The 25,282-nt window shown below is 47.6% G+C and overlaps 2 protein-coding genes across 8 annotated transcripts in view; one reads left to right on the forward strand and one right to left on the reverse strand.

The window, feature by feature from the left end:
* Window positions 1-974: 974 nt before the first annotated feature.
* On the forward strand, window positions 975-11,932 carry Stard5 (StAR related lipid transfer domain containing 5). Its single transcript, XM_008853387.3, has 6 exons — window positions 975-1,130; window positions 1,728-1,777; window positions 2,102-2,234; window positions 6,402-6,519; window positions 7,183-7,276; window positions 11,236-11,932. Exons 1-6 carry the CDS (start codon window positions 1,032-1,034, stop codon window positions 11,381-11,383), a joined length of 642 nt encoding a protein of 213 aa, XP_008851609.1. The 5' UTR covers window positions 975-1,031; the 3' UTR covers window positions 11,384-11,932.
* A 1,489-nt stretch (window positions 11,933-13,421) lies between these two features.
* Window positions 13,422-25,282, reverse strand: part of Il16 (interleukin 16) — a 114,102-nt gene continuing 102,241 nt past the window's right edge. For 6 of the 7 annotated variants that reach the window (XM_029556266.1, XM_008853390.1, XM_008853388.2 and 3 more), the window contains 6 exons: window positions 22,697-23,780; window positions 21,808-21,973; window positions 20,278-20,379; window positions 16,702-16,960; window positions 16,331-16,453; window positions 13,422-14,308 (listed from right to left, as the gene is read on the reverse strand). In XM_029556266.1, the coding sequence (XP_029412126.1) occupies window positions 14,121-14,308; window positions 16,331-16,453; window positions 16,702-16,960; window positions 20,278-20,379; window positions 21,808-21,973; window positions 22,697-23,780 (1,922 nt within the window). In that variant the 3' untranslated portion in view covers window positions 13,422-14,120. Of the gene's footprint in view, window positions 14,309-16,330; window positions 16,454-16,701; window positions 16,961-20,277; window positions 20,380-20,694; window positions 20,823-21,807; window positions 21,974-22,696; window positions 23,781-25,282 lie in introns of those variants that run through there. The other variant, XM_029556267.1, reaches the window with a different exon arrangement.

A 25,282-nucleotide genomic window follows, 5' to 3' on the forward strand; every position in this document is an offset into this window, starting at 1 on the left:
GTATGTATACTAGACCCTTTCAAAAATTCAGTTAAAGACAGGTTGGAAGAGGAGGAAATCTGGGCTGCTTTTGCAGGGAGAAGGTTCCACACTCATCTGGCTTGGCTACCTAGAGGTCCAGAATTTACAGGTAAAAGCCCTTTCTATCTGCTTATTTATTTTGTGACGCTGGGGATTGAAGCCAAGTCCTAGCACATGCTGGGTATGCATGTTATCACTGAGCTATGTCCCCAGGCCTTTACTTTTTACTTGAGACAAGGGTCTAAGTTGCCCAGGCTGGCCTTTAACTCATTCTATAGCCCATCCAGGCTTATAAACTCTTGTTCCTCCAGCTCCCATCTCCAGAGTGTGGATAATAACTCTTAGGGAAAGCCAGAGCCTCTCCTTGGTGCCAGTGTACGACACTGCTGCACATGTCTACTTAGAGGTCTCTGAACATTCGGAACCAAATTGATACGACAAAGGTTTTCGCATCTTCCGGGTCAAACATGAAGACACCAGGTAGCCAAGTCAAAACGGCGGGAATCGGGGCGCTTCCACCTACCCCGGCCTCCACATCTAAGGCAAAGAACTCGCGCAGCCCTGCCCCACCCCCCGCAGCAGCAGGTAGATCCCCTCCTCCAACTCGCCGGTCACCGGTGCCGCACCTTCTCCCTAGGAAGTTGTTTGTGATGCAAATTGCACAGTTTCATTCGGGACCTGAAACCTCCGAGCACGTAGGAAAAAATCCAAACCGTAAACAGCCCACGGCTTCATTCCCGGCACTCTCGTGGTCCCCACGCCCCAGAGCGGCCAGAGCCGGCGGGCGCTCGGATACGCGCAGGCTCAGAGACCGGGGTGACGCGCCCAGCTGGGTCGTCCCTTCAACCTCCAGAACCTGCCAATCTGAGGAATGGGCGGGATCGTCTGAGAGCGAGGACCAATCCTAATGTGGAGACGGGGGGCGGACTCCAGGCTCCGCCCAGAGCCCAGTTTTCCGGCTTGCAGCCCAAGGTGCTGGACATCTGGGTCCCTTTCTACAAGCGGGCGCCATGGACTTGGCTCAGGCCACGCAGGAGAGCGAGGCAGTGGCGGAGAAGGTGCTCCAATACCGGCGGGACACGTCGGGTTGGAAGACGTGCCGGGAAGCCGTGAGTGAGGCGGGAAGGGGTCTGGAGACGGCACCCAGGGGCTGGGTCTCTTAAGCCCCAGACTTCTCCTCTCCTTGAAATTTTATGCACCCCAGACTCCAGAGGTGGATTGAGAGCTATTCCACTGAGGGTAGCTGCTTTAATAAGCACTGGGCCTGTTGCGCTCACCTGGACTGCAGAAGGTCCCTACCCCTTTCTTTGGGAAGCGTGCCCAAGGTCACCTGGCTGGTATGTGGTTAGGACTGGCCCTGAAACTCCAGGCGCCAAATCTTTCTTCTGTCCAGCATAGCACAAGCCTTTCTCTGTGTCTTCTCAGAGAATATCTGGGAAATACTGTTCCTTCCTTGACACTTCTGATTTTTAACAAATCGCTCTAAATTACTAAGGGAAACAAAATGCGTGGTGGCGTTTAAAGCAATTGGAAAGCCTCCCACAGCTCTTGGGGAGTCGGCCCATCAGAAGCTCTTTCCCCATTACTTGCTGTGGGAGCAGCTCTGCCAGGAAAGGGTTAGGCCACCCTGAAGAATCATTTCTAGAGGTCTCTATTCCCAGACCCTTTCTAGCTCTAAAATTCTATGATTCTGTGCCTTTTGACAGAATGGAGTTTCAGTTTCCTGGAGGCCATCTGTGGAGTTTCCAGGGAATCTGTAAGTGTAAACCTCTATTGAAGCTTGACAGGGACCCAGATCCCTTCCTGGTGGCTCTGGGTTTGCCTCCTGAAAGATTCTAATCCACAGGACTCTGTGATCAGTCATCTTCCAGAGATGGATGCTGTTTTGAATCATTTCTAGCAAGTCATATTCTTTGAAGGCTTAGCACCTGTTTCTGCAGGCTGGAGGGGAGGTGGGCTAGCACATAGTGCCTTTTCTGCCAGGCCAGCCTTATATCTGACAGGCATGTGATGCTTATAAGATAGAATCCCAAGATAAGTTTGATTGATGTCTTGGGTCAAATTCCTTTCTGTGCTCCAGGTATCGAGGAGAAGGGATTCTGTGTGGGACACTGGAAGAGGTGTGGGACTGTGTGAAGCCAGTTGCTGGGGGCCTGCGAGAGAAGTGGGATGAGAATGTGACCAGTTTTGAAGTTGTCCAAAGCCTCACAGATGTAAGTTTCCCTGAGCACGTTATCTATGGATGGTGTCTTGTCCTGCTACAACACCCTGGCCCTATCCCCTCTGGAGGGATATCTTTGACACTTCTGGGCAAGAGGAGTGCCCTGCACATCATCTCAGCCTTGGCTCAGGTAGGAAACTGTGTTGACTGTGAGAGGCCAAGATACCCTCAGTAGAGCCTAGGAACTGTGAATGAAGGTACACAAAACAAACCTGGGTTTCCCAGACATCGAGGCAGGCCTGGGTTTGGTCTGTCAGCTTTAGTTTGGAGCATGTCCCTCGATGGAGCCATTCTGCCTCTTTTCTAGCTGTGGGACCAGGGCAGGAGAACACTTATGGATTGCAGTGTCTCCTTTAGGAAAGTGTGGACTGGAAAGACCAGCCCCACCCAGCAGAGCACCTTGCAATGGTGGCTTTGTTCTGTAACTGCCTTGTTCAGTATGGGACCCTCAAGCTCCATGGGGCCACAGAGCATGGGAAGGTGACTGGTTTGAGGAAATGAATTATCCTAATGAATCTAAAGGTAAGATTAAATAGTCACATGAGCTATGGACTGCTATAGTAGACAGCTCAGATATTGATGAGCCTGTCCTGAGGTCCTTTCCAACTTTAAGATCTTGCTTCATTTTGATTATAAAAGTTCAGAAAGAAAAAAGAAGTGATAAAACAAATAAGCAAGCAGCCCTGGAGAAGCCTGCCGACCTGTCTGATTTAAATGGCACTTTGTTTGGGCATCTAGGACCTGTGTGGCTCCCATCTGGTGCATACATAAGCAGGTGGCATTGTGAAAACTCAAGCAATGTTTCAGAACTGGTCAGTCTGGGAGCCAGGTGTCTTGTCCTGACCCGTAATCCACATTTCAGTTCAGTCTGCTGTCCACAGGAGTTATGTCAGGGTTGTCTGAAGGACAGGGCACAAACCTCTGGGAAGAAAGGTGATTTTATATCATTAACTGTCAAAGATGGAATTGAAACACATAACGAGGATGATGCACTGTTTCAATTCTTTCATCCTTCCCTGTTTCTGTTCTTTCATCCCACCAATACCCGGAAGGGGAGCAGGAATCTGAGCATCTTGGGTACTGGGAAGCCTTTGACAATATTTAACTTGTTGGCCTCCCTTACTACAAAGCTGTTGGGGGGGGGGGCTCTGCTGGGAATTTGAAACTAGCAATCTCACATGTATGTATTTTGCAGTTGCCTTTAATTTATGGCAAGTGGTTCTTTTTACATTTCCAGTAGTTAGATAGCTTCCTTTATAAAACCAGCTGATCAAAATTTTACAAAGTAGCGACATTTGAAAAGCCATAATACATGGATATTATCCTCTTATTGTGGGACATAGGTGACACCAGAGCTAGCAAAAAGACAGAATGAAGATTGTATACAAATTATTATGCACAACTGTGTGAAGTTGAGCAACCCTGGATTAATGCCCTTTAAAATATAATACAAATCTAGGAACAGAAGGACCTTGTATTGTGTAAATGTGTATGTGTTTGCATGTTCATATGTATGTGTGCTTGTGGAGAACCCAGAGGTGTTTTCCTTGATCACTCTTCATATATCTTGAGAGAGTCTCTTTCTACCTAGAGCTCATGGTTGTAGCCAGCTTGCGACAGGGATTCCCTACATCTGCCTCCCTTGCTGGGAGTATGGGTGGCTGGCTGCTGCTCCCACCTGGCTTTTCTATGGGCTCTAGGGATCAAAGCTCCAGTTCCCACACTTGGCACTTTGCCAGCTAAGCCACCTCCCTAGGCCCATATATACTGTTTTGGAAGCAAAGGTGGCCTCATCTCTTTAGCTCATTTGCACTTCTTTGTCTTGACACAGTGGCTGGTGAGAACAACAGAATGAAAGGCAAGCTAAATCATAGGCTGATACCTGAGTAGGAAGTAGTGTTGATTAAATAGTAAATGCTGTTAAGTCACTTATTAGATGTGTTTGTTCTGGGCTACAGGCACTCTAACTGGAGCCCTGGGGGAAGGAAACAGTCTTGCAGAGGTAGAGAGAAGTTGATAAGTCCACACAGGTAAAAAAAACAAGTGGAGCTGGTTTCCCCCCACCACATTGCCACCTCCCAGAGGGGACCAAGTCTTTCTAACTGTCCTACCTTCACATCAGCTCTAGCTCTGGGTCCCTGTGACCAGATCTCTCAGGGGCCCCTCAGGGAGAAATGTGTTTCCCTCACTGCTTCTTTGTATACCAGGCACACCCTGTGCTGAATTCTGCTTTGGTAAAAGTTGCTCTTGCCTCCTTGGTCAGCTCATCAGTATGGATGAGTAGGTGGTGCTGGCAGGGCCTTGTGGCTCCTCTAGTTAGCCTGATTTGTCCCTAGTTATGCCTATTTCCCTGTGTGGGACTCCTATTCCAGGCAACACAGAGCCCCATCCCTGGTAACCATTTTCCTGAAGGCTGGCTGGACCAGTGTGGGCTCAGTGACCCCATATCCCCTGCCTGACCCTAGTTAGTCCTCTCATGCAAAAATCTTCACACTTTTTGCATTTGTGCATTTAACAGGTTTTTGAGAAATTTTGCACTATCTCCAAACATTTCATTGATAATCTGACCTTCAGTTCATGCCTCATTTTGCATAAATCACAAAGCATAGATTTTTGACATGTAATTTTGTCAGTTATGAACAGAGCAATTATGTTATTCTTTTAGTTGTGTTTAAGTAACATGGGTTTGTATTTGCTATTTCCCATTTTAAAAAAATGTCACATACCTGTAATCCTAGCTGCCAAGAAGTAGAGACATGAGCATTAGGAGGTTCGGGCTAGCCTAGACTACACAGCTCCAGGCCAGTCAGGGATACAAAACAAGCCAACAACAACAAAAAGGAAATTCCTCTTGGTCAGAAATTATATGTAATTATTTTCCTTGAACTCTGTTTTATACAGTCCATTGATTTTTTTTTTTTTTTTTAAGAGAGAGAGTCTGACTATGTAACCCTAGCTGGCCTAGAACTTGCTTTGTAGACCAGGCTAGCCTCAAACTCAGAGATTCACTTTCCGCTGCCTCCAAAAAGTTGAGATGACAGGTGTATGCCACTATACCCAGCAGTCCATTAAATTTTATCCTAACACAATGTAATGTTATTTTCTTGGAAGTCATGATAAATTGAAAAAAAACAACAACAACAAAAAAAAACTTTAAATCATGTTTTGTTTTGTTGTTGGTTTTTACCACAAGATTTTTTTTTAAGGACTGAGGTATGAGAGTAATTTATTAAGGTAACTCTAAAACTTGGGTGAAGAATTATTAAATGCAAAGAGAAAAATGTTTTTCATCTCTGCATGAGATACATGGGAACTCTGTTCTCACCAGTTCATGTGTCTGTGAAGAGTTATGGCTTGGTGCCTTCAGCAGACATTAGGCACGGAAGGAGGGAAAGCTCGGGCTGCTGGGAAATTTGAGGGATCCCAAAAAGCAGAAAAACAGATGACAAGTGAGGTCTGGTTTTCATTTGGTGAAGCAGTATAGGTGGGGGTCAAAAACCCTTCCTTACACGTGGCATTTGTCAGTATGATTCAGACAAATCTCAAAATAGACAGATGATGGGCGAAGGATGTGCAGGTGAGAGATGAGCCAAGCATGAACTTTTGCATCTGTAGCAAGCTTCTCTGCCTTCAATATTTCTTACTAATGGAGTGACTCTTCCTGCAGGCTCCAAATAGAGTCAGGGGTGGAGGAGGCAGAAAATATTGTCACTGCCACCATTCCTATACAACATGTGAGGATTCCGAAATGGCCTTGTTACTTGGAGTATGGTTAAGAAAGGGGGAACTGTGATGTTCTGAGCCCAGTGCCAGGCACCATGGTTGAACACTGAACTGTGAACATCTGTAGATCTTTGGCACTCTGAAGGATCTTATATTCAACTAGGATGATGGTAGACAGGTGGAGGAGAAGACCCTGCTTGCAGATGCTCTCTGTTCTCTGGTGGGTTATTTTAAAAAGGATGCGAAGATGAAATCATTTAGAGAACAAGGCTCAGGGCACCCACTGGAAAGAGCCCAAGTGCTCCAGGCTTTCTTTGGGCCCTCCTGCTCACAGTGCATCTTGCTGTCTATTGCCTTCCCATTTCCCAGGCCCTGGGTGTGAGGCTGACAGGGAGTTGATATCGCTAGCTGACCTGAGGCCCCTTTGATTTGGCAGACTCTGTTTGTGAGCAGAACTTCTACACCATCAGCTGCCATGAAGCTCATTTCTCCCAGGGACTTTGTGGACTTGGTGCTAGTGAAGAAATATGAGGATGGCACCATCAGTTCCAATGGTGAGTGGCGGCAGGGGCTCACTGGCTGTCCCAGATGTTGGGCTGTGTCTTCTGTACCCCTCGATCCTCAAGGAAAGCACCGGAAAGTTCACATGCTCTATTGAGAGGATTCTGTGCCATGGGACCCAAGGTGAGGAGGCCACATGCCCAGGACTTTACTAAGCCCCAGATTTTATCAGCACAGTTTTTATTCTTGCTGAGACTGAGTTCATGCCATGGGCATGAAGGTTGTAGTTAATCTCCTTTTATGGTGATGTGCTGACTCTGTGGGAGCATTTTAACAGTGTGGTTGCTGACCATCCCTTTGCCCCATGAGGTTCAGAGCACCATGGTTCCTCTGTGTCTGCCTGAGGAAGAGATGAGGGACACATCCTTACTCTGTGGACTGAGATTTGAAAGGGGCATCTTCCTTCCTCCTCATACTGGAGACATCTTCTAGAATATATTCTGGAATAGCCAAATCCCTTGCTAATATTTTGGGCTCTAGTCCTTGGGTCTGTGCATGTGATAGCTCTTCTTCTTCCTTCTTCCTTCCCCCTTCCTCCCTTCTCCCCTTCCCTGCTACCCCCCTTCTCCCCTCCCCCCTCCCTCCCCCCTCTTTCTTCACTGGTGGTAGCCCTGCTGTCTGAAAGTAAGTTCACTGATCTCCTGATTATCTTCCAGCTACCCACATGGAGCATCCGTCATGTCCCCCGAAGCCAGGTTTTGTGAGAGGATTTAACCACCCATGTGGGTGCTTCTGTGAACCACTTCCAGGGTAAGGAAAGTGAGTGGAGGACCATGTCTCAGACCTAACCAACGCTGCTCCTGAGAACTCAGAAAACAGATGCTTTGACTGTGATCTGCAAAAAGAGAATATTAAATATTGATAATACAAAACGCTGTCACATACATGCACTCAGCCACTGTACGTGGTACTTGGGAAAGCTGTGAGGAGGTATTACCCTAATTAATTTTTTTTAATGTGTATGAGTGTTTTGCCTGTATGTATGTAAGTGCACCCATGCATGCAATGCTCATGGAGGTCAGAAGATTGGGTGTCAGATCCCCTGTAACTAAGTTACAGATGGTTGTTGGCAACCATGTGAGTGCTGGGAGCCAAACCAGGTCCTCTGCAAGAGTAGCCAATGCTCTTAACCACTAAGCCATCTCTCCAGCCCTGGATTAAATTTGATGTAAGAATTCCTCCCTCCAGCCACATAAGGCAGGCCAGGCAAGTGTCCTAGTCCCATTTAGCAGGTGGGGGAGCTGAAGCTTAGGATGGTTAAGAGATGTGTCCACAGTCAGAGGCTAAGAAGCCACTAAGGCAGAGCCTCAGCTCCAAATCTTCTGTACTCGCTGGGTATACTCACCAGTCTGCAGTGGCTTCAGGGGCAACTGTCCCCATCCTGTGTTATGAACAGTGATCATCCCTCCTTCACAAGGAATGGGACAGGGCTCAGGGGCTCAGGGACAATTCAGGGACCATGTTGTGAGTTAAACTGGGAACTAAGCTTGGGAACTCTTATCCTGAATACTCACAGGCATAGCCAGGATCTTGCCAGGAGCTCTCTGGGTAATGAATTACCTGAAGGTCACTAGTTTATTGTGGGCACCATCCAATTTAACAAGAAGAGAAATTGCACCTGCTGGTGTGTCCTTGTGTTTCCTGCAGACAGCTGGAGGGAAGGTCTGGGCTTCCCCACGCAGTTCCAGGAAGTAGGCTTTGGTGCCTAAGATATTACTGAAACCCAGACACAGCACCCTCGCAGAACACTGTGTCTGCAAAGCTAGCTTTGCAAGCATCTTTTGGAAAACTTTTCCTAAATGTCACAAAGTTTTGGGTTTAACAGTCACAAAACTGTGCTTCAGCACACATATGCACTTGCCTCTGTACACCCAGTTTTAGTGCCTCGGTACAGAAAAGCCCAGACCCTGTGGATTATGCCTCTTTTCCTTCCCCTTTCTCTGAGTAGTCAGATGCTGAGACCTGCCCTTCCATGTTGCCAGGCATGTTGGAAAGAATGTCCAAAGTAAGAGCAGAAGCCCTTTCTCCTGGAGACTGAATCCCAGGCTGTCTTCCTTAGGGAGCACACAGTATGCAAGCTTCAAGCCAGGTAGCACTGGTGATAACCTAGGTTTTGCAGGAGTTGGTGGACCAGAGATTAAGTGACTTACCCAAAATCACAGAGCCAGCAAGTGATAAAGCTACAGTTTAAAGCCAGCCATCTGACTTCAGTGACTGTTATTTCTTTTATAAACAGATCAAAGCATCTGTTCTCAGAGAGCTTAATCCCAGAAGGCAGGAGAAGATGAACAAGACAGAAATGCACACGCTGACACCCTAGGGATGTGAAGTGCTATGTAGAAAACTAAAGCCAGATGAATGAGCCGAGGAGACGAGGAGGGGAGGGAATGGGTTACCCAGGAGGTCAGCAAAGTTCTTGATAGTGCCCACATACCACAGAGGCCTGTGCAGGGTTCCTCCAGGTGGAAGCAGTTGTGAGCACAAAAGAAACAACATGGAAGGAGGCCACTGTGCTGGATCAGTGAGCCAGGGGAGAGCCCAGAAGAAGCAGCCATTGAGGAAGCAGGATAGACTGTGCTGGGCACAGTACTCTGAATAACTGGAAGCCTCTAGTAAAGATCTGCTCAGGCTGTGCCCATTTCAGTTTAAACCTCTGGGATGTGTCAGAGTAGATGGAGCTGTGAATCAGAGCAAGGGGCTGCATTAGGGAGCAAGGCTATATCCTAGCAGAGATGGAGGTGGCTGGGCTCAGAATATCTATGGTAGAGAAGAGGAGAGTTGTCTCAGAGGACAGGGAGTCTTTGGAGGAGGCGGCGGCAAAGCTGTCACTGTGATACATCTTCTGTGTGTGCAGGGAGCATGCTCTGTATTCCACATGTCTTCCGATGAGAGTCCTACATCAAATGTTCCCAGCCTTCTCTGTGGAGACAGTCACAGTGCCTCTGAGTCCCTTTAGGCCACCCTAGGACTTATCAGGCATGTCTCTCCCCATGTGACTTGCCTTTCCTGCCTTTCTCTCTCACCAAGCCCAGGGCTCCCCAGAGGGAAACGTGGTCCCAACTGGGATTTCTCACTTACTGGATCATGTTTCTAAACCAAAGAGGATGTGGCTGAGAGATGATGAGGGCTGGCCTTAGCCCAGGGGAGGAGGCACAGAGAGAGGGCCCCAGCAAAGGGTAGGGGATAGTAAGGGAAGGGAAAGATGGAATGGAGCCCTGCACCCAGAGCTCACTCTTTTTGGCAAAGAAGGACACAGGTAGAGAACAGCCATGGCCTGGAGAAGCCATGCTCTCCCACACTGCTCATCTGATCACTCTGTCCCTCCCCAGGGCTCAGTTGCCATCTGTACAGCCAGGGCAGGAGATTATAGAAGGTTTCCAATAGCAACCTACATATCAAGAAGCCTCTGAGCAGGTGTTATGCTACGAGGAGTTTCTGACAAAACCAAGGTGCCCAACAGCATCTTTTAAAAAAAATACCATGTGGTTTCTCCAAACCCGTTTTGTGGTCCTGGCCACTGTGGAGTTTGTGACAGTGAGGACCCATCCAGGCCCTGTTTAGTTGTACCCCACCTATCTTGTGTGGAATCTAATTTTAACTGCTGGCTTCACAACACCCCCCCCCCCATTACTGCTATGCCAGTAAGTGGGACTCTGTATCTGGGTTTCTGCCACCCTGGCCAAAGTCTTCACACTGCAGAAATTATTCATCAGTTCTCTAAAGCAGCAGAGCCCAAAGTTTGGTCTAAACCTCCTTTTATTTTTTTTCTTCTTTTTTTTTGTTTCTTTTTGTATTTTTTTTTCCTTAAGTATGTCTGAGGACCTAACAAGACTTCTGCCCACATCAGTTATAGCTACTATTATGCAATATATTTGAAATTAAGACTGGACAATTTAAGAAATTCTACTTATAAAATAGTAATAAATGCAAAACACGTTAAGTAACCCATTTCGTGAAAAATAATCAGCATTTTAAAACAAAAATGCTGAGAATAGCACTATTTTCTTTTTAAAATATTATTTTTATTTTATGTGTATGCATGTATTGCCTGCATGTAGGTAAGTGCACCCATGTCCTGCAATGCCCTCGGAGGACAGAGAGGCTGTTGGATCCCCTGAACTAGAGTTACAGACAGTTGTTAGCTGCCATGTGGGTGCTGGGATTCAAACCCGGGTCTTCTGCAAGAACAGCCAGTGTTCTTAACCACTGAGCCATCTCCCCAACCCCAGAGCAGCACTATTTTCTATTTTTACAAATCTCTTTCATGTCAAACATAATAGGTGCTCACGTCTGTAGGGGTCACATATCACATAGCTGCTGAAAACTATACCAGATGCTTATGAGAAAGTGTTGGTGTGGAAAGAGTCTTGACCTTGCTGACCCCTGACCCAGGATGTCCAGAAGTTCCCAGTCATTTGAAAGTACCACTGGCAATTGTCACAGGGAGCACCTACTTCTCTCCTGCTCAGGGCATGGCACCAACCCTCCAACATGTTTTCAGGGGCTATGGAATGTCTCCCTAGAGGACACTACTATCCAGAACAAGTGGGTCTGGAGGAGCCCCAGGTGTTGAGGCCAGGGTGGAAGTGGATATGATCACTGTGGTCTGATGACTTCTGCCAAGTCCGGCTCTTTGCTCATCTGACCTTGTCCTGTGCTAAATGACTCCACGGTGCCCACCTGACATACTTCTGCTGTTTCTTTCTCAGGGAACCCAACAAGACCAACCTGGTCACGTTCTTCCAGACAGACCTGAGCGGCTACCTTCCTCAGAGTGTGGTGGACTCCTTCTTCCCACGCAGCATGGCTGGATTCTATGCCAACCTTCAAAAGGCAGTGAGAAAATACCACCACTGACTGTCACCTTTTGGCAAGGAATGTCCATGACCCTTCAGGAGCTCCAGCTGTTGAGCCTGGGCGAATAGCTGTTGTGGCCTTTTGAGATATCCTAGTGGACAGCAAGTCTTGGGGGTGCCATCTGAGGGCAATACTCCCCCCCCATTCCTCCCAGGATTGGCATTGAAGGAGCCGACCATCTGCTTTCGATGCATATATATCACTGGCAGGGCAAATCCAGTTGTGGCCACCTGACAAGGATTTGACTCAAGCACCATTCAGTCCCTTGTAGCCTAGAAGCATGTGTGCTGGTTTCTATCAGACAGCTTTTTTTCTGTTGGTCGTAGAGAATCAGCATCTATCCTGGGTACCAAGTCCTGCTGCCTCTGACCTCTGGAGTTCCCAGTCTTCTGCCACAGCCTCCCGTGTGCATTTTCTGATACAGTCTTGCATACATATTTTTATACTGCACAGGATTTTTCCCCTTACAAAGATCTCAGCTTAGAAAATGATGGTTTAAACCATGGGATAAGCCTTAAGGAAAAACATCTCAGTCGTCTTTTTGTTGTATCTTCCAGAATCATTCTTTTCCTGTCTTCCCCCCCCCCCCCCCTTTTTTTTTGGCCTTTTTGAGACAGTATCTCCCTGTAGTTCCACCTGGCCTGGAACTCACTATGTAGATCAGGCTGGATCTGAACCATATTAGTTACCTTTCATATCCCTGTGAAACCACCCCAGGTAGAATTGCAACCTTGGGAGGCACTGGGAGTTCTTGTGGCCTTTGTGAGTGATTCTAAATGGAGGCAGCTGCTCCTGTGTGCATGCAGGACTCTGAGGAGAAGAGCTGCAGTTCCTCTGGACATACACCTTGCTTTGTCCTCAGTAATGGGACAAGACAATAGTGCTTTGGTTTCCAGGCTCCATCAGGCCATGCTGCCATCAGGAAGGAGGGAAGAATAAGCTTCCCTGTGGCCCTGGTTACAGCCTACCCCCTCCCAAACCCCAGCTCCACTGTAGGACTGTACAATACCATAGTGATCATGCCTATCCTGTCCATAGCTTTATCTCCCGGAAGAAGCTCAATGGGAAGCACATAATTTCCTTTCTTCCTTTTAGGGCTACACAGGCAGGAGGGCCCTTTAGCACTCCCTGGCAACCTTTATAGTGTCCTCTGCCTCTGCTCCAAATGGAAAACACTTCCCTGCTGTCACAGTAACATGCTTCCGCACTTGGGTGCCTGGGGTGACTCTCCTGAGTGTTCTGGGATTGAGCAAGCTTATGACACAGAAACTCAGTGTTGAGGCAGTAAAAATGCCTCCCCCACCACCACAACCCTGTGTTGTCATGAGATGCAGATCCTATAATGCCTTGAGATAGCTCCCTTGTCTCAATGAGACATCTTCATCTGACTCTTGCTAGTTCATTCATTTCAGAGTGCTTACCAGGTCCCTACTCCCAAGTGTGATTCTGAATCAACTCCTGGTGAGAACTGATCATCCTAAGTCCAGCCCATCCTGGGTGAACCAGCCAGGGAGAACATGCCTCGTGCTCTTAGGTGCAGCCTAGAAGGGTGTGCTCTAGCCAAGGTGGGCTAGTTGGCTGGAAGGTCAGCTTGAGAAGCCCCCATTGGCAGTGGCCTGGGAGTACATGATCCTTGGAATTTTGCCTGTTGTTTTTACCAGGCCTCCCCCTTAGCACCCTTATTTCATGGGAGCAAGGGCCTTTGAGGAGCTGAACCCAGAACTGGTCAAACCATACTGGCTGTGGATAACTGAATATCACAGTGACTTGCCCTGAGCATGGCGATCAGATGTTCAGAAATAACCAAAGCAAATATCCTATTTGCACACCTGCACTGGGAGGTTTTGTGGGGGGGGGGGGTTGGTTTTGCCAAAATGGCAATGTCATTTAACATCAAGCACAGGGCCTGACATGACAGAACAGTGGTGGCAGTTTTATGTTCACATCCATGCCGGTCCATATCGTGGACACACCTGTGCTCCTCTGGCATCTGGGACTACCTACCCTTGTTTAAAATCATCAACACAACCAAAAGCAGTTTTGCAACTGTTCTATGTAATGGGCTATATTTTCCAAAAATGCCCCAACAGTATTTCTCCTCCCTCCAAACCCAAGAGTATAGTGGGAACGATGCTATGAGACTTCGAGGTGGAACATCAAGAAGAAGCTGCCCCTGCCTGGGTCTCGCACGTCTGGGTTGCACACCAAGGAGTCAGGCACCATAAAGCTCAGGCCACAAAGAGACATCCCCAGCCATCAGCCAACACCAGCACCTAGAGACACAAACAATGGCCCTTCGTGGGCCCCAGCCCAGCCTTGAGCTATTCCGGATGATGACAATTGGGACAGAGAGGCACTGGCCTCCAAGTTCTGCCCACCCCACAGAGGCATAAGAAAAATTTGCTGCTATGGAGTGGATCTCACAGTACTTGGGAGACTGAATCAGGGTGTGGGTGTCATAGCAAACTTCAATACATCTGTTTTATTATGGCACCAGAACATTATCACTAAGTTATATACAGCCTACAGTTTGTATCCACCACCCGGGTGTGACTCTGTCCTGACATTTAGGACAGCCCTCTTGGTAGGCGGTGTCTGAAAGATCCAGCCCTGAGCAGCAGCTACCTGAAGCACACCTGAGCTTTCCCCAGCCTGGGTGAGGTGGGCAGCAGAGACCCTGAGAATCAGCAGTTATGGGAACTTCGCGCTCTTTCTTGTCTTAGCATGGGAATGCTGCCTAGGAGTCTCCAGCAGCTGTTGTCCCCTTGTACTGGAGGCCTTTCCTTCTGATGATAACAGTGACAGGTCCATCAGGTAATGCCTTGATTACATTCCAAGCTTCAAACCGTGTGAGGCCCTGGGCAGCAGTGCCGGCCAGCTGCAAGATTTCATCTCCCGGCTGGACTGTCTCACTCTGTTCTGTCCCTGAAAAGGAGAAGGTGACAGATGATTGTGGCTTCACGGGGCAAGAACTCTGAAAGCCGCCTTCTCCCTTTGCTCTCCAAGGAGCCAGACAGCTCAGCAGATAATAGCAAGCACTTCCATCATTCAGGAGCTTGTCAGTGCTTTTAAACTGAGGCATCTCAGCATGTGTGCTCAGCTCAGACACTCTCTGTGGGCCTTAGAAAGCTGTAGTGAGCAGCATGCCAGGGCCTGGCTAGAGACCTCCACAATTTCTAGAGGATTCTGAGGGACTGAGCCCTCCTCAAGCCTCCCTTTTCCACTTCATATTGAGTCTTCTGATGACATCATCAGCCATGGGTGGGATAGGCTGCGATGATGAGCTAGTGAGATGTTCATGAAGCAACCTTCACAGGGTTTTTGGCTTGAACAGCCTGATGAAACATTCTGTGGCTACTTAAAAGGACATAATCCTACATGGCACCCACTCCATCAAAGATGTATGCAGAAATCATACTATTTCTATGGTTTATATTGAAGGAACTCTCCCATCCATTTGACACCAAGGTCTTCACCAATAATAAATAAGCATATGAAATAATAATGAAAAGATAGCAAGTATTGCAATGGACATTGCTGGTGTTCTGCACTTGTGACAGCATCCCTAGGGGGTAGACACCATTAGTGTTTCCCTTTTACAGGTGTAGAAAACAAAGATGGAATAACTCGCTCAAAGCTTGAAAGTTGCTCAGTGGTAGGGTCTGCATTTGAACTCAGACTTTCTGGCTCTGGCATCCACATCCTATGGTGGGAGGTTCAGCCCAATGTGTGCAGATGGGCATAAGATGGTGAAGTGACTTGCCCAAGGTCATGCCACTGTGTGTGGCAGAACTAACATTAAAACTCAAGTCTCTCGGCTTCAAACCCCATGTTCATTCTAAATCAGCTTTGAAAAGGTTAGAACTGTAGTTTACAAGGATGCTTGGAAAGACCATTATGTATGCCTCGGTCTACCCACAGAAGAACTTCCTATAATAAAACCAGCTAGTCATGAAGGCTATAGGGACAGAACACAGGGCTGGGAGTCTTTGGATCCCAATTCTAAGAGCCTCCAGATACACATCCATACTCCTTTAGTGGATGTGGAGTCTCTGACCTAGAAAAGTTACCCAGCAAGTTAGAGGGAGAGGTAGGAGGAGACCCAGAACTGGACTCTGCCCAGCACTCTTCTCTGTGTCTCTTGCTCCCTATCCTGGGGCTTCCAAATGATGAAAAGCAATAAGTCCTGGATAGATTTTCATGGTAGCTTCAAGGAATTCATGATTTTCACAGGAAAATCCATATCCAGCTGACCCTACACATCAGTTGTCTGGCACCTCAATCCATGATAAACATCAAAATGAAAAATAAAGGCAGGAGTCAATTAGTCCAGGACTAAGATAAAGCCAGCCTAGCTGTCAGACAAGTACAATGTCAGCCTCTCACTTTATTTAAAGCTGACATTTTATTCATTATGGACTACTTGATTGGTTGGTTGGTTAGTCTTACACAGCCCAGCCTGACCTCTTGCTCATGTAGCCACAGAAGATCTTGAACTCTTGATCCTCTTGTCTCTGCCTCCCAAGTGTGAGATTTTAGGCCTATGTCACCATAGCTGGCTCATACATTTTTAAATTTTTTAAAAAATATATTGCATTGAAATGGTATTGATCTTGCTTGATGCATCTTTTGGTGCCCCTTTCAGCTTTGTGCCTTAAACCAATGCTTTACTTCCATCTCCCTAACCTCGGCCCTACCAAGCTGAGCCAAGCCCAAGGCTCAGTCATGTAAGAGGACCCAGTAAAAAGAGGAACTAAGGGCATGTCAGAGCGAGAGGGACAAGGTTGAAAAAGCAGAACTGAACCCACAGGAGCCTACATGTGTCTTAAGAGGACACAGGGTATGGGAAACCAACATCGTCCAGAGAATCTGAGAAGTTTTAGACTTGGCAGTGCTGGCTTCATGCCTACAACTGGAAAGAAGGCAGGGAAATAGATGGGCACCCACCTTTGAAAATCCTGTTGATGGTGAGAGGCTTGTCTCCATGCAGAGAGCCCTTCCCTCCCTCCAGGCTGAAGCCCAGCCCTGCCGAGGTCTTCTCCAGTGTCACTGTGCAGACAATGGCCTCAGCTGCAGGAGAAAGCACAGATGCTTTGTCAATGATCTACTCTTCCCCCAGGCCTGGTTGCCCTGGCTAATGCTGGCTGCTTAACCAGCACACATGGAAACACAGACTCATCTCTCTAGTAAACTAGGTATGCTGTTGGGGCCACAGATTACTGAGCAGTGCTGCCAAACATGGATCCAAATCATCAAAGGCAATGTGTGGCTCACAGTGGGCTCATGCACCCCCAAACTGCCGGGCTGGAAGAACTCACCAGATTCTACAGAAACATCACTGACTGACAAAGCTGATGCTGCAGAGTCAGTGGAGGAGTTCAGGTCATACGTAGCCTCCAGGGTCACCCTCCTCGTGACAATCACAGCTTGCCGTGGGTCCCGAGCTTGGCGGAGGATGGCTAGGGCATCGTTATGAGTGGCCCCCTTCAGGGATTTGCCATTGATAGAAAGAACCTCATTGCCCTTCTGAATTGTGCCTTCCTGGGAGGCCAGTCCATTTGGAAATACTCTGTGAACCTGAGCAAGCCAAAAGACTCAATATCCACAAACCACCCAAATCAGGTCCCCATACATGCTGAAATAGGAGCCCGAACCAGGTAGCCAACCAACCCCAGAGGAGTTTAGGCCAAAGACAACATAGACTATGTCTCATCTCAGAGCCATGGTCCTGGGCCAGCATTCCTAACTCCTCTATTCAGAGCAGAGGTGGACCACAGTGGTGGCCAGTGAGTCCTCAGCACTCTGCACAGAGTGCCGTTGACTAACCCTACAACCCCCATCCACTCCCAGGAGACATCTACCTTGCCTGCCCCAGATCACATTTCCCCAAGTGATTTCCTAGAAGTATCGATTCTGTTGCACATTAAGGGCTATCATAAAAGAGCAGGGTTTTAAGATCAAAGAAACAGGGAATGTTTGGTTAAACAAAAGTTCCAAAACTAGCTATTTGTTCAAGGATGTTAGAAACCTTACAATGTTAACTTACATCTTGGATCTCTGAGCAAGCAATATAATAATACAGTAACTCCCAAAACAGGTTTCGGGGGAGCTTATAACTTCCATAGAGATGCTCAGGTCCTGTTTTCTGCAGGAAGCATTTGAGGTTTACTATCCTAGGCTGTCTAGACATCCTCATTTTTCAACTCATCACTCCCTGATCTCCTTCTGTAATATGGAAAATTCTTTGAACAATCTTGGGGCCAAAAAGATGGCTCAGTGGGTCAAGGCACCTGCCACCAAGCCTGATAACCTGAGTTTGATGCCCAGACTCCACATGGTGGAGGAGAGAACCAATTCCTGCTATGTCCTCTGACCTCCACATGGGTGCCATGGCGCACGCACACGCACACACACACACACACACACACACACACACACACACGCACACACACACACACACGCACACACACACACACACGCACACACGCGCGCACGCGCGCGCGCACACACACATGCAGAGAATTTTTTAAAAGTTATGTCTTTTCCTCCATCTCTTTAGTCATGAGAATTATAATTAAGAGCATTAAAAGATGTTGTGTGAGCAATCAGTATAGTGTGATATATGCAGTTTTATGTTTTATGGAATGAATACGTCTCCCTATTTCTCTAAATAATTTTTCTCCCTCCGCCCCCAGTGCTGGAAATCAAAGAGGCAGTTGAACTACTCGGCAAGTATTCTGTCCCTGAGTTATGACCCAGTCCCTTTTTAAAAATTAAATTAAATTTTATTTTATGTTATTTTATTGTCTTCTTTTGAGGCAGGATTCACTAACTTGCCCAAACTGGCCTTGAATTTGTGATTCTCCTGCCTCAGCCTCCAGAGTATCTAGGATTTCAGGTATGCACCTCTAGGTCCAGAAGAAAAATTTTGTTACATGGCCAGGCATGGTAAATTCCCAGGACGTAATTTGCAAATTTGAAACAACCTCTGCAATGAGTCTCATGCCCTTCCTTTACAAGATAGGTTCCTCAATACGGGGCAATGAATGCAGGCAACAGGCCACTGAGTGCAGTACAAAGCTCATCATTGACATGGCTGTGTTGACTTCCTTTTAAGGCGTCTGGGAAGGAAGATAAAGGGGATGTTCAGAATAGAGCCTCGTGCATTATTGCAGTTCTGGCCATGGCAGGTCAAATGCAATGAAGAGAAATCACCACCCAAGGGCAGAAAAGAGGCTCGAAGTGTTCTGTTCACAACATCTACACCTCTCTTCAAATAGGAAGTAAGCTACATAATCCTGAGCCTTTTTATAATGCTCAGCTATGGGCTTAGAAACAGAAATTGGTACTTAGAGATTATATGCGATCTATCATAGTAGAGAGCTTTTAAAGCAGTCACTGCTCACCTAGAACTGACCGAGACCTCAGGTGACAGCAATGTGCCAGGTTACCATTACCCGGGCCTATTTTAAGTTCACTACTGGCTGATGCTATAAGTTGGATGTGTTGTTGGCTGGGCAAAGAAATTTGAATGAGTCCAGCACTACCCACTATATAATATACTCAGCTTGGTGACAGAGCTGCTATGCCACACACAGCCTGGATCATGAAGACAGAGGACTGGAAACCACGAGGGTCAGACACGGGTGACCTGAAGCTGTGAACAGAGGATGAGGACAGTAGTCCAGGCTGATCAGATTGCCTGAGCCATAATAATGGGGTCCCAGGGAAAGATGCCCAGGATGCAGGTCTGCTGTCCTCCCCATGCTATCCCAGGGTCTAGGTCCTGCCTAGGGGGGATGGGCCACAAGCTCTGAAGCCTTTGGGTGAGCACTGTGGTGTGTGGTGTGTGAGTTGGACCATGTTCTTACTTTCCAAGGGGATAAAAACAGGGCAGGCTCCTCCTTTTCAGGAATCTGCCTTCTCAGGGCTCTTTCTATCCAGGCCAACTATGCTACGTATTGTGGACAGGTCTGCAATGCTAGTCTACAGCCTACTGAAAATGCTCTGTGGCCACAGGTTGTCCCTGTCTAAGTCTTAGAAGCCATTAAGCCTACATTTCCAAAGGAAAAGAGACATGATATTGTAGGAAAGATACTCCAAATCCTTGTTTGTGTATGTGTGTGCATGTGTGCATATTCATGTGTTTGCAGGCGTGTGTGTGTGTTTGTACATGTGCATGTGGAAGCCAAAGACAGCCTTGGCTTTTGGTCCTTAGGTACCATTCACCTTATTTTCAGACAAAGTTTCTCACTGGCCTGGAACTTACCAAGTAGGCTCAGCTGACTGATCAGTGAGCTCCAGAATCTGCCCATTTTTGTCTCCCCATCTCTGGGATTACAAGCACATCTCCATGCCCAGCTTTTTTTACTTGGGTTCTGGGAATCAAGCTCAGTCACTCATGCCAAACAAGTACCTTACTAACTGGACTATCCCCCCAGTCCTGCTCTTGAGTTTTTAAAGTATCCTGCAGACATTTTCAAAAATATAGGCATCAGAGCTTCAGTCTTACAAAATTTCAGTTCAGATATTCCGATGTAGAACATGCACACACATATGCACACATGTACACACATATATTCACACACATGCACACACAATTCTTTTTAAGCTTCGTGGGTTTTTTTGATACACTAAAGTTGCCTTGGATGCACAGAGACCTTCTTCATTAGAAGGCATATGAGGCTGAGGGTTTCATCTGGGTCATGTGGGAGCCCACACTGGGCTTCTTTGAAAGGATAGTCCCGATGACTGTTCTTTAAAATCCTGTCCCGACTCTCTGCCCAGAGGCCCAGTATCATGCATTTTTCTGTTCTTCCACACAAAACCTCTTCCTGGTACCTGCCTACTGCCAACCACTCGGGTTCTGATATGCCCATCACTGGATCACTTACCGTGATCACCTTGTTTTCTAGGTCCGCTCCTCCTGCCAAGCTAAACCCAAGGCCAGCGCCTTCTTCCTTGTGTAAAATGGTGACATGAATGCTGTCTAATTGCTGTGAATGAAAATACATACATTCACAAACATGGTACCATAGCAGTGTGAATAATCTAACACATGCTTTAACACCACACTGATTTGTTTTGTTAAACACCAGCTGGGCCAGTTCCCCCACCTCCTCAGACTTCAGTTTCAGTTTCATCATAGATGAGTTACAAGAAGCTTAGAAGGAAAAAAATGTATGTAAAAGCAGCAAGCGCAGCTCTTTCCCTCACTTACTCACCCATGCCCACCCACACTCCTGCAGACTGGGCTGCTCACTGTGAAGACAGCTGGAAGATGCAGCTCTACCGGACCATTGCAAGTCAAGATCAGGTTGTAGGATCTGAGTCAAAAGCTCAGAGGCCAAGGCTGTTTTGGGAGAGTTGGCTGTCCTTCTTCCTCTGTTCTCTTCCATGGGCACAGCAAGCAGCAGTAAAGGGCCTGGATGGCACCTCACTTACAAATGTACACAAACACACAGGTATATACAGCACATACAGGAACCAGGACAACTTCCTTGCACTGTCCAAATCTCCCATTCTGGTCTAGAGCTCTCTATGCAGTTTTACCTCCAGAGCTGAATCAGGCCTGGGGACTGATGGGTCATCCCACCTATAAGTAATGAGTGAGAACCATGGAGGAGGAACCACAGCCCAGGGCATCTTAGGTTCATCAGACTTGACTACACCCTTGACTTTAGAATGGCAGCTGCGACTCTTCCTATAGAAAAGGAGGGTCTCCCTGTTCTCTCCTCTCAGTCTACATTTTCCCAGTGTAGGAATCCTGCATGGACCCTGGGGAGCCTTCAGAGAGGGAGGCCCACCAGCTGATGCTCCCGACTCCTTCCTCTACTTCTGCTTGGGCCACTTCCTCTCCACACATCTTTGGCTGTGTTCAGAAATCATGTGGGAAGTGGGGCTTTCAGAATGACGTGGCTGAAGTATGAGGCCCTCGTGAACTCACGTGACTCTAGGTGTACAGCAGAAATAAGGAAAGCCCCAAAGTGAGAGCTCTTCCCACCTATACTGCTTACCACGGCTGCTTCTCTCTCAAGCCTCATGCTAGATCCATGGGATGTGCGCACAGCACCGAGTTTGGGTTCAGAGACAGAACACCTATGTTCTATGACCATGAATCTCATTTCTCATTCATAAAATGGCAAAAAGATGCAAGAAGTCCTTTTATTCAAAGAGCTTCAAGTGGGAAGTCCTGCTGTGGTCACGTGACATAGTGGCCCTCTGCCATGAGCAAGACAAAGTGACAAGGTGTCCCCCGCCATAGGCAACACAAAATCCAGACCTCATGTCAGTACCATGTCAGTACCTTCTTGAGCCTTGAGCCCCATGGGCTTCTTGAGCTACATTCCCCCTCTGGCCCCGCTGATGACCACACCTTACACAGTGAGCCCTTGTTGCTGCAGATGCACATACAGGAAACCTACCTTCAGAGTCGCTTCATCCAGAACTCTCACTTCCTCGATGAGTTTTTTCAGTTCTTCTGAGCTCAACAGGGAGATAACTGACTGGCTAGGCTGAGAACAGTGCTCCCGGTCCTCAGCTTCCCTGGGCTCAGTGAGGCCTTCTGAATATTCTCTCAGCTCTGAAAGGCTTTCGAGAGCAGAGACAGACAGTGTGAGAAACGTGATCCCTGGACTGTTCTATACCTGAACTATTGTGCACCCTCATGGACTCAGCCTGGATGTATTCCATTATTTGATATAACGTATCTACTCTCAGTAGCATAAGAATGATAAATAAGCTAAACAGGTGCAGAGCTGATTCAAGAGGGAGGACCTAGTCCTGTAGCAGAAGTCCTCAGACCCCTCTACCAACTCACAAGTCTGTGAAGCAGGTCTCACCCACCTAATTTCAGCTAAAGAGGAAACAAGGATGAGTGTGGAAGGAATCTGTTCATGGTCAGAGTTGGGACCACATCTGAAATTAGGACCAAATGTCCTCGCTCACTCCCAGGGCCAGGGCCCATGCACAGAGCAAAACGGATTCTTGTTGGAGGGCAAGGGAACATCTGGCCTCCTCCTGCTCTCCTTGAGTTAAGAGTAGACCTTTCAGAGATTCCCTCAGCTTTGTGCATCCTCAGGGGCAATTTACTAGGGACTGGTCCCACTCCCTACTTCCTATCCCGATCAAGACCAGGTGCTGTGTAAACTCCTCAACATGGATGAGCTATATATAGCACACATACACACGCATACACACAGAGGAATGATGTTTGATATCTGAAAAATGTTTAAATGATATATAATGTAAAACAGAAGATGGGAAAGGACAAGAATGGGGACAGTGAAGAGCAGCAGGAGCACAGACACTCACTTGAGGGAGAACCCTGTGTCGGAGGCAGCGGCTTCAGCAAGACCCTCTGCAGCTGAGTCATGGGAAGGTGACTTTGGAGACATCCTTTCCTTGGGGACACAGGTGGTCTGGCCACAGGAGACTGAAGATGGAAGGCACAGCAGAGATTTCATGACAGCTGACGATACCTGACTGCTGATGGAGTAAAGCTTGCTGGTCTTTTCATCCAGTAGTTTGGTCTCACAGGACTGGGTCCTGGTCAGAGGGAAGCTCCGCGCCCGCTGGCTCGGCATCTTGAGGGATGGACCTTGAGTGTCAATCTGTGTAGCCAGCAGCTTCAGGAGAGGGTCTGGGTCTGGGGAGAGGACTTTTGGGTTGGGCTGCTGCCCTGGGGGAGGAGACTCAGACACACCTGGGTCCCTGACCTCTGAGGCAAGGGGAAAGCCTGTGGGCATCTGCTCTAGCTCTGCCTGCCTGTGCTTAGCAGAGACTAGAGACCCTCGCCCTACAAAACCAGAAAACCGTCCACCCTCTTGCTTTGCTGGAGGCTTGAGGGTTTCCCCAGAGCTGGGCTGTAGGCTCAGTCTCTGGATTCCCCTGTCCGGCAGTTGTGAAGAGCCAAAATTTTCAAAGGAGCTAATTCTTTGCTTGATGGAGGAGGAGGCCTGCAGGTGTGGCCCTGGGGACTCTCTGGAAACAGGTGCTGGCTGGGTGGACGAGGCTACTTCTGGGAGTCTTCGGGGATCTGGGACTCGATTCCTCAGACCTTTCAAGCTTTGACGAAACCAGGCTGGCTTGGGGGCCACTGGGGGCCCCTTCTTCACAGAGCTACCATCTGCTGACTTGTAAACTTTGGGAGCATGGTTGGCAGTGTCCAGTTTTGACAGGAGCCCCTCTGGGTGGTCCTGTGTTCCATCTTCTTCACCCAGGCTGGCGTTGGGCTGTAGTGGCATATGGCTGTGGTTCTCACTCATAATGGGGCTAAATAAGTTTTTGATGCAGTCAGAAATTCTAACCCAAGGGTCTTCAGCTGTGGTATCAAAGCTATAGTCCATCCGCGCCTGCCTCTTCAGCAGGGGGTGTTTTGCTGGGGACACTTGGGTCACTGGGGAGCAGAAACAAAGCCAAACCTGCATGTTACATCTTGTTGGGAATTTTTTTTTCTGAAATTCTCATTCTAAAGCTTTAGGCTTCTGGAGCTAGAGAGAGAGAGAGTTAAGAGCACTGGCTGCTTTTGCAGAGTACCTGGCTTTGGTTTCCAGCACCTACATGGTGGCTAATAACCATGTGTAACTCCAGTTCCAGGGCATCCGATGCCCTCTTCTGGCCTTCACAGACATTGCATGACATGGGTGCACTTATATACATGCAAGGAAAACACTCATACACATAAAATAATAAAATAATAAAAATAAAAAAATTTTAAAAGCTTTAGGACTCTGGAGTAAAAACAGTGAACACCCTGGTGGGCCAGCTCCAGGATCCGTCATCTAACTGAGGTATCAATGGGCAGGATTATAGAACCAGACCAGAGTCCCCTTCCTGCCATCTTAACATCTTAGTACTGAAGTGTTCTTGGGGAATATCTGCTCCAGTCTCTGGTGCTTTATAAGGGAGGACTCTAGTACTCAGGAAGGATAAAGAGCCAGGAATGGCAGAGCCAGGCACGACCCCTCATCTCCTTATGAGAATGCACCCTTATTTGAGGAGCACTGGTTCCTCCTATCTCTGGTCTCATTGTCCAGCCTCAAGGGAAGTAGACTATGCAGATCATTGAACTCTGATATCAAAGGGGAGCTTTGCATGATCGGGCAGATCTGCATGGAGAATAGTGACCCTAGGACTTCAGCAAGTGCATCCGGCCTTCTCAGCCTCTTTCTGCATTTACAGATTGTTCAGTTGTCAGGTGCTGTTATGCTAAGAATGAAGAGTCAAAGGTTCTACAGGAAAATCCTTTGCAAACTAGGGTGTGTCCTCAATTGTGATGACTAATGGAAGGGAGGATGGAGAGGTGGAGCTTCTATCAATGCCGCACCTCCTCTGGGTGAGATGTCTAGATCTTTCCATTCATAATCACCTTAACTCTCCAGGGGCCTTTCATGTGTATAGGGCATATGTAGTCTCTGTATTTATTCCTCTGCCATTCTGAGAGCTCCTCAGAGCAAGAACATGTCTGTTGCTTCCCTTTCTTTCTCAATCCAGACAGCAAGCACAGTCTCACACATCCACCAGTCAATGCAGTGAGTCATATGTTAGGTTTTATGTGTTCTGAATGATCCCACAAAGACAAGATAGGCTGCCTAGAATCATAGTTAATGTTAGGTGAATCCATGATTTCCTGCCTCTATATCCTTAACTCTTTCTAGTAAGCTACTAAGTACTCAAGTAATGGTAAGGTATTGACAGGTGTACCACTTAGATTCACCCTTGCTGTCTGCCTCCTGGATGTGGTAACCAGAAAGAAACACTACTTGGGCTTTTCCCATGCAGCATTCTCAGATTTGGGAGTACTGAATGCAGCATGCTATAATGTTGATGCCTTAGAGGCAATTGCCCAGGGTGGTCTGTAGATGTATCTTTGAATGTCTTTCCATGTGAACAATTGGG

This window comes from Nannospalax galili, unplaced genomic scaffold (genome assembly GCF_000622305.1).
Source record: "Nannospalax galili isolate Female #2095 unplaced genomic scaffold, S.galili_v1.0 scaffold627, whole genome shotgun sequence".
Taxonomy (NCBI): Eukaryota; Metazoa; Chordata; class Mammalia; order Rodentia; family Spalacidae; genus Nannospalax; species Nannospalax galili.

Excerpts from the sequence above, each read along its gene's own strand:
- Stard5 (XM_008853387.3), top strand. The coding sequence starts at position 1,032 with ATGGACTTGGCTCAGGCCACGCAGGAGAGCGAGGCAGTGGCGGAGAAG. Across the intron at positions 1,131-1,727 it reads GGAAGACGTGCCGGGAAGCC|AATGGAGTTTCAGTTTCCTG; the intron begins GTGAGTGAGGCG and ends GCCTTTTGACAG. Across the intron at positions 2,235-6,401 it reads TTGTCCAAAGCCTCACAGAT|ACTCTGTTTGTGAGCAGAAC; the intron begins GTAAGTTTCCCT and ends TTGATTTGGCAG.